Source organism: Leopardus geoffroyi, chromosome D2, assembly GCF_018350155.1.
Source record: "Leopardus geoffroyi isolate Oge1 chromosome D2, O.geoffroyi_Oge1_pat1.0, whole genome shotgun sequence".
NCBI classification, from domain to species: Eukaryota; Metazoa; Chordata; class Mammalia; order Carnivora; family Felidae; genus Leopardus; species Leopardus geoffroyi.
The window spans coordinates 22,337,096-22,349,717 of NC_059334.1; the positions used below are offsets into that span (position 1 = coordinate 22,337,096).

The 12,622-nt window shown below is 36.5% G+C and overlaps 1 protein-coding gene across 38 annotated transcripts in view; it reads right to left on the reverse strand.

Annotated features, from left to right (window-relative positions):
• The window catches only part of ANK3 (ankyrin 3), a 687,904-nt gene that overhangs the window by 74,277 nt on the left and 601,005 nt on the right, over positions 1-12,622 (reverse strand). For 20 of the 38 annotated variants that reach the window (XM_045437484.1, XM_045437490.1, XM_045437496.1 and 17 more), the window contains 4 exons: positions 7,634-7,740; positions 5,646-5,678; positions 2,730-2,954; positions 2,097-2,195 (listed from right to left, as the gene is read on the reverse strand). In XM_045437484.1, coding sequence (XP_045293440.1) covers positions 2,097-2,195; positions 2,730-2,954; positions 5,646-5,678; positions 7,634-7,740 — 464 coding nt within the window. The remainder of the gene's footprint in view (positions 1-2,096; positions 2,196-2,729; positions 2,955-5,645; positions 5,679-7,633; positions 7,741-12,622) is intronic. The other 18 variants (XM_045437475.1, XM_045437476.1, XM_045437477.1 and 15 more) reach the window with 3 other exon arrangements.

Genomic DNA, 12,622 nt, shown 5'->3' on the forward strand with positions numbered 1-12,622 from the left:
TTAACAGTATTCATTTGAAAATCAGAGGTGCCACTAAGGTTGGGAATGATTTCAAAGCTGCAGAATCATTTGCTAATAAATAATATATCAGAAGCCTGATAACATGCCATCATTCATTCATTCACAAACAATTCATAAGGGCCTATCATATGTTAGGCATTTGATTTAATATGGGAGAAAATATTGAGCACATATAAACAGGAATTTTGAATCAAGGAATTAAAAGATTAAAACAGACCATAAGAAAGTTGGTCCATTTTTAAAAACACAATAGGTATATCATATAATACAAAAAGCTAATGATTTAAAAGGACACAGTCATTTCTTTGAAAAAGAAATTCTATAGATTTCCTATTTTGAAAGATCACAGGTGTTTGTCCCTTCGCAAGCAAACAGTCGACATAACAATTCACTCCCTCCAACAGTGACTTTCCATGACTTTTAATGGCCTGTATGGTTAAGGCAGTTTTCTCTGATGTTTAATTTGTGAGATGGTCGTGGGCAGCTTAATTTCCTAACACTATAATAACCTGCACAGAAATATTTAAACTTTCTGAAAAAGCACTTGCTGGTTTGAAATTGTAATCTAATGATACATTAAATTTTGACAGTGTCCTTTTGCAGAAGAATGTATAAGAATGGCTGCAAATTGAAGACAGCCAATCAAGCACAGGAATCATTTTGTTAAATTTTAAAATAGGATAAATGGCTAAAAAGGATGAATGGAAGTAAGCAGACCACAATCACACACAGTTTATGTAGTTGGATTGTGCAGCTTTATTTTATGACATTTAGTAGACAGTATCATTATTCTCCTACAGAGGTTGTATGTAACCTCACCTCTTACCCTACACGTTTATGTGCATGTCACACCAGAAGATACGGGTTCAGATAGGTAAGAGCATAAAAAGGGCTAGTTGTTGTAATGATCCAATAACATGAATATGTATGAACATTTCATTTATCACAAAAGCATTCTCTTAAAATAGGATGATAAATATGATCATTTTACTTTTGACAAAATAATTAGAATTAATTCAAATTAAGGATTTCAACATTTTTTAATAATGCCTTTATTTTTTGGTAGATAAAAACAAAATCAACTACTCCTAAGCGTGTTAATAATTTCAAGAGTTAAGATATTTACCATAGTTTTTAACCACATCTGATTTGACTTTTGATTTTTTTGAGAACTAGATACAATCTTTGCAGGTTAATGTATCAGATACTGTCTCTGTAAATATTTGAGGAATGTGGCTTTGTGTAGGACATTGAACAACACTGGAGAGAAGGTATGAACCAGGGCCTCTGACCAAGGTGAAAGCCAAGCATAAGTTTTCATAACAGGTTTCTTCATGCAGACTGCCAAGGCAAATCCCCCAACCAGACAGACAAGCAAACAAACAACAGATACCAACACATTTCAGCTTCAACAAAACAAAACAAGACGATTTAATAACTGTAGTAGAACATTCTATCTGCTGCCTATTTGGCTTGCTTTAAATATCTTCTAGCCCCAACATTTACCAAAATCAGTTTACTTATTGAGGACTTTTCTTTCTCAAAGACCATGAAGATTACTTAGTATGCATAAGTATGTACTTTGAAGAAAATGTAACTCTAGACACATACATATATATATATATATATATATATATATATATATATATATACATACATACACATATATATATTCACACACATATATATCATTTACAGCAAATGTTGATTCAAAGCCTGCAAATACTTTCTCTTACACTGGGTTAAAATTAGATTGTCAGTCTGTCTTAAAAACTACCATATTCAGTTGAAACATTTCAAATTAAAGAAAGGTTTACAAAAGCACAAAGTTACGAAGCAGAATGCTTGCAGGAAATTCCACATGCCGGAGAAGCACAAGATAGGTAGCGATGCTACATTAAGTCAAGCCACTATGATTTTTGTTTCTTTCAGTGACACACATCAACTGAAAGCATTAAAAACTGAAAAAATAAAAAGAAACTTAAGACAAGAATAAGACCATGGGTGTGACAGAAAAAAATTGAAAATGGAGAAAGAATTGTAGACATTCTGAATCTTGTCTATAAAGATCCTACCCAATAAATTTTGTTCCTTGAGGCCCAAGCTGCAGGATTCGGCTAACCAAACTCTCACCCTCATTTACAGGGGGAGGATTGGTAGGAAGATGCAGTTTACTGAATAACATCCATGCAGCAGGAAGAGAAACGAGAAGGGGAAATTGTGAACAAACTGTCCGTCACGACAGAGCCTGCCTGATTTGCACCCAAGTGCCACCTCAGGAAAAGAATTTATTTTTCCTTTTTGTAAAATATCATTATCACAATGGATTATGTCCCTACAAATTATCTCTTAAAAAGGCATGTACCCATAATAGCCAGTTATTCATATAATTCCAACATCTGTATTTTTTCTTAAGAATGGTGCCTTGACTTCTACAGGGGCTGCTGGGGTTCCGTGCACTCACTGAGCAGAGAACATGCTTCTTGGTTAGTAAAAGCTTTGACCAGCAAACTGAGTTAAGGAAGTATCAGCCTACTCGCTTTTCACAGAATTACACAGCTTTGTGACCTTTGACGCTACACGAGAGGTGTACTCAATCAAAATGGTCCGACTATGCCGTCTTAATAGTTAACTACTTGAGTTAAAAAGGGAAAGAAAATCAAATATATCATACAAGGGCCAAAATAAAAATTGACAAAATCACTTACCCTAAAAATTGTGCCCCTGCAGGACCCATTTCTACCAGCCTACTGGCTAATCCCTCTCCTTCCACCATGGGGGGTGGGTTGGCCAGTTTATGTCTCTTTACCAATCGGCAGGTGATTCGGGTGGGGGCCGTACACTTGCGCGGGGGGATGATGATTCTCATCCCGTGGTGACGGCTCCCTCTCATGGAGCCTCCTCTTGCATCCACCATAAAGCTAACCAGAAACCTGTAGGGAGAAGACCAGAGGCCAAATCAAGGATACATATAAACCATCTTCACAGCAGATTTTGAAATTAAATGTTAAGGTTTAAAACGACAGACAATGTGGCTATCATTTCCTCTCTTTAAAAATAAACTGGAAGTAAATACAGTGGAGTCACACCAAACATGCATTTAACTTGTGAATTGGGCAAAAAGGGAAACATGACAACTTATTATTGGTGGGACGTGGCCTCCTAGTAGAAGCCAACCACTTTGTCAGATGCTCCGATTGAGGAACAGTGAATGGTTCAAAGCTGTAACAAAAACTGTTGTGCATTTAAAAACCCAAACCCAGGCTGCCATATGTGGCCTCTGCAGATGGCTTATGCTGTATTCAAAGGTCATTTTAACCACTGTAAGTGGTTTTAGCCATATGCTCACTATGGACTCTCACTCCCTGACAAGTCAGATGAAACTCCACGGTATGTCTTAACATGTACAACTCCTAAAATAAAATATGTACGTATTTAATCATACCAGTCTAATTTGCACTATCACAAAGCAGAATATAAGGACAAAAGCAGATGCCTAGTTCTGCTAAGGCAATTTTGATGGAAAGGGATTTAATCCTTTCAGCATAAATTTGACTTTAAAACTGTTGAAAATAACCTATACTTGAGTATTTACACAGCCATACAAAACTAGTAACCTAGACTTTTTAGAAGATGTCTCTAAATTATATATTATAATTCTGTCATTGGCCTTTACATTAAAGCTAATGAAGAAAAAAATATTTGTTTGCATGTATATATGAAAATATAGAGAAACTTATAGTATCTCATCTGGGTAGTAGCATATTGCAATTCTCAATTCCTTTCACATGCTCATGAAGAGTCGTCCCCAAATCTCTGGTGTCATAAAGCACTCTGGTAACATAAACCAGTGAATCCGACTCATGGAAGAGTGGAGGTCAGACAGGAGAACACTATGCCCCTGTGAATTCCAACTTCCACATATGAAAATATGCTTATTACTGCAACAGCAATAAATGTTGATAATGAGAAAATTGTTCGAATACCTATAGTATTGGGGGTGGTGGTGGAAAATCCCATCCATCAAAAATCTTCTACTAAAATGTAGTTCATCTAAATAGAGTAACATCTTGCAAATAGATTTTAAGACCTTGTATGGAGGTGCTAGCTGGGGACTTGATCTTGGAAGAGTAACCTCTTCCTCAAAGCAACTGAGCTGCCATCCCCATGGAAAAAGGCAATAGCATGGTGATCATTTCCCAGGCAATCAGATGTCCAGGACCAATTCTGGTCATCAGTGAGGTAGAATCAATTTCATACCTTTCTGCTTATTTTGGATTTAGCCATTTTCCTCTGGGTTATGTTTTTTTTGTGTGTGTGTGTATAACATTAGATCTACTTTGAGAGTTGGAACCCCTGTAATGTTCAAAGTAAGAGGGGAAGAGACTAACCCCTCTAAAACAAAACACAATACACACCTTTCACATCAAAGACAAAGACACTTATCTACTTGTGCAAGTGTCCACATGAATTGCCTCGGGTGCTAAATGACAAGGCTCACTTGAAACTGCTCTGGGGAGCCTACATTGTCTTGTCTTGGACACACACATATTTAATAACTATCTTTACTCAGTAATGAAGATAATAGGGCAAATTTATAAAGAAGCCTAAGACAAAATCTTATCTTTCCCAGCATTCAGTAGTGAAAATCAACTTGTGATTGGGAATACTAGCAACAGAATGAATTAAAAATGATTCGAGGTCAACTCTGGGTTTGAAAATGTGGTTGTATTAGCACATATAAACACAGAGTGTTTACACTTGGAGGGCAGTGTTTGCCTTGGCAACAAAGAGCTGATCTCAATAATATAGATAGTAATTTGGATCAGACCTGCCTTGTTTGCTGCTTGACCTGCAGGGCTGAGCACAGTTCCTAAATACAGTAAGCACATAATACATGTTTACTGAATGACCCATTGAACAAAAACTATTTTGTTAGAGGTGCTTTGGAACCGCCTAGGTCAGATGCGGTTACTAACACTAAAAATATATCTATATGAAAAAGATATATATAAAACACTTGTAGGTGAGCAATATGAGGGTAGTTTAAGAAGGTCATCAGTGTCAAAATAAAAATATCCAAACTACAAAGAATATCAGACACAAATGGAAAAAAACAAAACAAACATGTCTTAGAAGATTTTAACGACAAATTAGAAGAAGCTCTTCCTCTGGATTCTGCGTAGCACCCAGTGCCTAGTTGGTACTCATTAGCAGTAATTTATTGTTCTAAGGTTTTCAACTTTATAGAGCCAATAGACTGAGGAAAGGAGAGAATAAATATTAAGCAGGGTAAAGGTCCTGTTATTCAATAACATCATGAATTGTTTTCCAGACTCATTCTTTACATATTCTATGCAAAATAAAATTTCATGCAATACAACTCATAGAAACAAATCAAAAGGTGATGTTTAATCATATCTTTTGTATCTTATTAATACTTAAACTAAAGCAGTAATTCTACAAATAATCCTAAAACTAACACATGAATGTTTCTAGTTGTAAGAACAGCAGGATGACAAAAGCTGATACACTACAGACACTGACACATCTAACTGTGGGAAAACGTCACATAAATTAAAAATACAAAAAAGGATGGTTCACATAAAGGACACAGTTATCACCTTGAATCATACTGAGGAAGTGGAGAAGAATAGCTGCAAAATAATTTAGAAAGCAAATGGGAGAAATTAATGGAAGATAATTAGAAGCAAGCAACAGAAAATGTCAATGATAAGCAAAGGAAAAATAAAAACTGTCAGAAAATGAAACCAAGGCATTTGGCATTTGTGGGACAACCTGGAAAAACATTCACCTTCAGTGGCTATAGAAGCTACTCCCTAAGACCTGACAGCACTAGTGAACCATTTCCAAGTGTATACCAAGTCTATATTTTCCTTTTCAAATAAGCCCACGCCAGCTGCCATTACTTTTGCTTTCCTGGACATGTCTATTGCCTTCAATAAATTCAAGAGGAAGGAGAGAGAATTTGCATAGTCAAATATTTCATCATCTCCAATGTACAGGAAAGTTCACCTCTGATTTTATTATTCTATGTTCCCTCAATTTCTCATTTGAAGTTCCAACTATCATTTGAAGCAAAGCACAAAAGCAAAGCACGAAAGTTTCCTAAATGACACACTTCTTTCCTATGTAGAGAAAACGTTGACTCTAGGTCTTTGTAACATGGTGGGCATTCACCAAGCTTGATACAAAGAACCTCTTCAACATGTGGCTCACTGAATGTATCCTAAGTATGTCAGTTTCCTTCCCAACTGACTGTTTTTTGGTTTTCTAAGTTGAGACCCATAAACATCTAACATCAATGATGTAACTATTTTAAGCAATTAAAAATTATTACTCCATAATTAAAGAATTTTGTAATTGAGTTAAAGAGATATAATGTTAATTAGTCAAAGAATATGTATGTGTAGTTTATAGTTTACAAAGTACTTTCACGTCAATTACTTCCATTTGAATGATATTGCAATTATTTGTGCTATAAGCCACAATTCTGTAGGATACTTTAACCTGCAGCATTACTCTAAGTCTGACTTTTCATCTGCAAAATGGGGATAGTGGTAAAATTTATCTCACAGTGTCGTTTTAAGGTTCAAAAAAATATTGAGTAAGATAATACATGTAAAACATTTAACACAATGCCAGGCACATAAAAAGGTAAAGCTATTACAATTTATTTTAATTAAAAGCAGCAGAAAATAATTCATATAACACATATAGCATTTCAGAAATGTTAATTACTGTTAACTAATTTAATTCCAAATTACTCTGTCCTTGTCCTGGATCACAACTAATTTATGGCCTAAATGCCAAATTTAGAGGTGAAAATACCTTGAAATTTTCGTCATCTCAATGATTTCTATTCCATTTGTGTGGCATCAACTATCCCAAGTTTTAATTACTGACAGGTGAAGAATCCCATATGTAAATATGCACTGATTATCAATTCAGTAGTTAGAGCAGGCTACCTTGTAAACCGCCCACCTCTAATTCTGCTACCAGTGGGGCAGCGGTAAGGAGCCTGTTCAATGTGGTTTTTACCACAGCATTTCTGGGGTACACACATTGGTACATTCACTTCTTTTCTTTTAAAAATTAACTTCTTTTCTTCTAATTGTAATTTAATAAGACTTAATCATAATTTTATTTCAGGAGTGCAGGAGGTACCAAACTGGTCTGAAGATTTCAGGTGTTTCATCATGTGAAGCAAAGCACAAGAGCAGTCAGCAAGGGATGAACAGAAATACCTCCATATATAATTTTCCATTACAAAGGAAAATCAGACACTCAGAAATAAAACTTTATCTGAATAAAGTAAAATTAAGGGAAATGACTAGATTTACCAATACTTTAATTATTTTCCTTTCCAACAGTGTTTTTTTTTTCAACAAAAAACAGGTATAGCAATTTGCTCAGAAAAGAACATTTACAAATGATTTACAAATATATATGACATATACTCACTAATGAAGTCTTTTAGAAGAACAATATTTCATACATATAAAGCTTGTCAATATGAATTTATAAATACAAATAACAAATGTAATGTTCATTTAATGGGATAAAGGAAAGTGACTTTTAGATTACTTACCCAGAATGAACAGGACTTGAGACAAGATTGACATTGTCCAAGGTATCTGCAGCCCAGCTATAATGTCTAAGAGAATCTGAATCAAATTCTCTTGTAAATGTTAGATGCTGCAAAATAAAATGATATAAGGCATCAATAACTCACATAAGACACTGGTTTCTCTGTACCTACAAAATATACCTGTATGTCTCTGTAAGTTCAGATAGTCAAAATAAATTTGTACTTACTCCTCTATAGGTCTACACTGAAGTTTCAAGAATAGAAAACAAAGTTTATTGATAAGTTGTTTTATTTTAACCTTTTTTAAAAAAATGTTTAATCTTCATTTTTGAGAGAGAGAGAGAGAGCACGAGAGCGAGCTCGAGTGGGGGAGGGGTAGAGAGGGAGACACAGAATCTGAAACAGGCTCCAGGCTCTGAGTGTTAGCACAGAGCCCGATGCGGGGCTCCAACCCACAAACTGCGAGATCATTACCTGAGAAGAGGTCAGACGCTTAACTGACTGAGCCACCCAGGTGCCTCTGAGTCTTTTTTTCTATACATACCACTGCATGAGTTTAAAAGAAACACATTTTTTTCATGTTTATTTATTTATTTTGAGAGAAAGAGAGACAGTGGGTGCCTGCAGGGGGAAGGAGCAGAGAGAGAGGGAGAGAAAGAATTCCAAGCAAGCTTCAGGCTGTCAGCGCAGAGCCCAATGCAGGGCTCAATCTCATGAACCAAGAGGTCATGACCTGAGCTGAAATCAAGAGTTGGATGCTTAACTGACTGAGCCACCCAGGCGCCCTGTTTTATTTCAGTCTTCTAGGACAGCATCTTCAGTAACTGACATGGCAAAAGAAATATCACAGAAGTAACGCTAACCATGATTTCAGCTACTTGAACACATCTCCAAGTTCATCTTACAATTATAAAATTCTTTCCCATGTCTCAAAAAAAAAAAAAAAAACCCCACCTTGCTGACTTTTGTTTCCAAGTGGGGCAGAGTAGCTAGTGGAAGCCTATTGCTGCTGCAAGCACACCTGGTAAGTATGCAGATGGGCTCCGAACGCCATGGACAAGAGGCACAGAGAACAAGGGGAGCTGCCCTCCGGAGAGGGGAAGGGCTCGAAGACCCCTGTGGGCTTTTTGTTGCCATGTTTAACTTGGATGCATTTGTCAATTATCAGTGCAGATAGAATTTGGGCTTTGTACCTGCAGGGGACACTACTGGGGCCTAGAAACACCAAGGGAGTTTTGGTGGAGATCTGGGTGGCCTTAAGCGTGCCACAGATTTCTGTGCAGAACATTTGCTGAATTCTGGGACTGTGCAGAACAGGAAGCTAGACACCTAACCAGAAAATCACTAAAAGGCACAGTGTTGCTTCTTGGCAGTTTCATGAAAAAAAGATTTAGAAGTTTGGGACTTCTCAGGGGAGAGGATCACACAAAATTTTCACTTAAGGACCCTGAAGGGCCAGGGACAAAGCAGAGGTAGTCCAAGTTTACCAGGGGGGCAAACAATTTTGCCTCATTTCAGCAAAACCTCGACTGGATTGAAATGATCAGCTACCACCCTATTTGTCTAGCAGAGGGAGGGTGCACACTTTATGGAGAATTACATCATCATCGGGTGTGTCCTGTCTACAACTTTTTATATATCATGTCCAGCATGGCCAGAGCACATGAACAAAAACAAAATAAAACAGATACCATAAACAGACTCCCAGGTCATCCTACATTTTGAAGTAAGCAAATAAGAACTTTACAACAGCTTTAATTAGTATGTTGAAAAAAATGAAGGAAAAAACAGAGGAAAGAAATGAAAAGGTGGATAAGTTAACAAGGCCCTGGAATTACATAAGAAAGAATCAAATGGGCATTTGATCACGTCTAAATACAATGCCAGTTCTTGACTAGGCACAATAGAAAACAGAGTCAGATAATTGGAAGTGTAGATGGAAAAATGTACAAAAGAAAGGATTTAAAAACAGAATGGAAAACACAGAAAATAGTACGAGACATGTGGAACCCAGTGAAAGGTTTTAACATGTGCAATTGGACTCTCAGAAGAGAAAAAGGCAGAAGCTGTATTTGAGGAGAGAACAGCCTTCCTTTACTGGTCTCCAAGACAGATACGGACAGAGCCTCAGGCAGAAAATGGGAATCTTTTCTGGGATTTCCCAGTGACTTACGAATCAGTGGGAATTGGGATTTCCCAGTGAAATGTCTCTGGCTTATTACTTCAGTAGATCATGGATGAAAAGCCTTTCTGCTCCCGTGCAGAGAGCTTCCCATGAGCTTAGTAGTGAGCAAACAGCCAAGAGTCACTAGATAGTTGTGAAGTGTATAATATGAGGAATAAGATAAACAAATAAACAAACAGAACAAAAGCAAATCAGAAGAAACTGAGGCATTTCAGTGAGAAGAAAACTTAAAATTTTTCATTAATATCCAGAGAGAGGAGATCTTTTTATACTTATAAAGCAATAAAACACTAAAAACAAACAAACAAAAAACTCAGAGAAAAAATAACTCATAGAAAGTAACAAATATGATAGCATTAAAGTTGAAAAAATATCTAGAAGTTAGGGGGAGATTTTCAAATGTAGAAAATAGGAGAGCATACAAGAAAGCAGAGGATTATTTCAGGAATTCCAAACCCATTTCTTTTCTCAAAAAAAAAAAAAAAAAAAAAAAAAAAAAGAGAGAGAAAAGTTTTAGAAAGAAAAAAATAGTGAAATAGAGAAGAAATCAAAGAAATAATTCAAGAAACTTCCCCAAAGCAGAAGACCTGAGTTCCCAAAGTAAAACAATCCACTTGAATGACCAGCATTATGAATATAAACCGACTATAGCACATCATCATGAAATTTTAGAATCTGGAGACAAAGAAAGAGCCTACAAATTTAGAGAGGAAAAGTGATCACACATGGCAGACTTCCACCAGTCTTTTAATAGGAAAAACTGAAGTTAAAGGCAATGGAACAGTTCCTTCAGCGTCCTGAAAGGAAATGATATTCAACCCAGAATTCTAAAACCAGGCAAAAAAAGGTACGGAAATAGAATTAAGATATCTTAAGAAATATACCCCCCGCCCCAAATATATTTCTCATTAACTCTGTAAGGAAACTATTGGAAGATGTATTCCATCAAAGTGAAGGATTCAACCAAGAAGGGGAAAGATATAGGGTCTAATATAAGAACATAGAGAATTTTCATGGTGACAGTGAAGGAAGACCCAGGAGGACATCTATGCAGTGGAACTACAAGGAACTTGACAAGTAAGAAAGCTCACAGAGAGATGAAATTTATAGAACACCTAATGAATGTAATCATATTGAGAGGAGAGTGGCATAACTGGGAGGAACTGGTGGACTGGACCAGTGATATGTAGAGAGAACACCAAGCAAATGCAAAAAACTCCAGGGAAAGCAAAATATTGTGCCAAAAAGAAAATTCAATCAATACATTTCACATCTGTGGAAAGCATTTACATAGGCATAATGGAAGCACTAAATGCTGGCATAACCAAAGTAAAATACAACTGTTTGGGGGAAAGTAAGAGGATGGAAAGTGTGCATGGTGGGAGAGAAGAGGTATTTAAAAAGTAACAACTTCATCTTCCATTTTGGGAAGTGAATAAATAATTCCTGAAATGGGTGAAAGCCAACAAGAAGCCACATATACATTTTAGACACACGAAAGCACATGATAAGAGCTATCAAAAGGTACGCTAAGCAGTTGTGTCTGGAGAGGAGAATTTGGAGGCTGAAGGTATATATGTGAATTCTTTTCTTTTTTCCTAATGAGTACGTCTTATAAAATGACATGGCTTTTTATTTGTTTGTATAACTTCAATAATAAAACATAAATTTAAAAACTTACAGTGAATTACAAAGATTTTTTTTTTAAAACGCTGAAATCAAATTGGGATAGAATTAGAGTCAACAATAGCAAGGTCCTAACACTTCAGAAGCAACACATCACTTCAGAAAGTTCCTAAATTCTACATGGATTAACCAAAGATTATGTGTTAGTGTTAGTCCAGCCTTATTCACCAATTTTACTGACTTCTGGAGACTCCAACCAACTAACCTTCAGAATAGGGCAAATATTAGTATAAAGTTGGTGGCGATACTCACTTTAATGTTTTAGCACAGTATCAATCCTACATTTGGGGACTTGAGGTCACTTTTCACAAAGGATCCATTTTTTTTTAAGTTCTAACAAATAAGTAATATCACTCCTCCTTGGTAATTACAGTAAATTATTTACCTTTGGAACTCTTAGAAACATTCACTGGCAACATTAATTATTGAAACAATGAATTATACCATGCAAGGAGGTATCACTGCCATCATGTACTATTTATGGAGGCAGGAGTGTGCCAGCACACTGGGGTCCCAGGTCCCTGTCAGTCCTTCCTGACTCCTTTACCTTTGCCACACAATGAAACTTTGTCAGCATACAAATGAACAAATGTAATATGAGCAAATGTACTTGTTCAAAATGATGAGCTGTATGTTCCCAATATCTGTCCCAACTTTTTTTTTCCCCAAAGAGGTTTGCTTACATTTACGAGCAGACCTATCAATTTTAATAACCTAAACACAAACAACATGTTCTTCCCACACCATATCCCTTTAAACACAAAATAAGGGAATTTAACTGAACCTATATTTTTTGGCCTTTCCTTATCTTTATTTATTGAAAGCCCTTTTGGAGATGCCCCAACGTGACTTGATGGCTTTATGGTCCTTGGTGAATTTCTTAACTTTTCCCAGTCTCAGTTTCCTTTGAAATTTTCAAATTGAGAGTTGCTTGCTGTGGAGATTCAATAAAAATGTACATCAAGGGGCACCTGGGTGGCTCAGTCAGTTGAGTGTCTTGACTCTTGATTTCATCTCAGGTCATTATCCCAGAGTCATGGGATTGAGCCCCATGTCAGGCTCTTTGCACTGAGCATGGAGCCTGCTTAGGATTCCTTCCCCGCCCCCCCTCCCCCCCT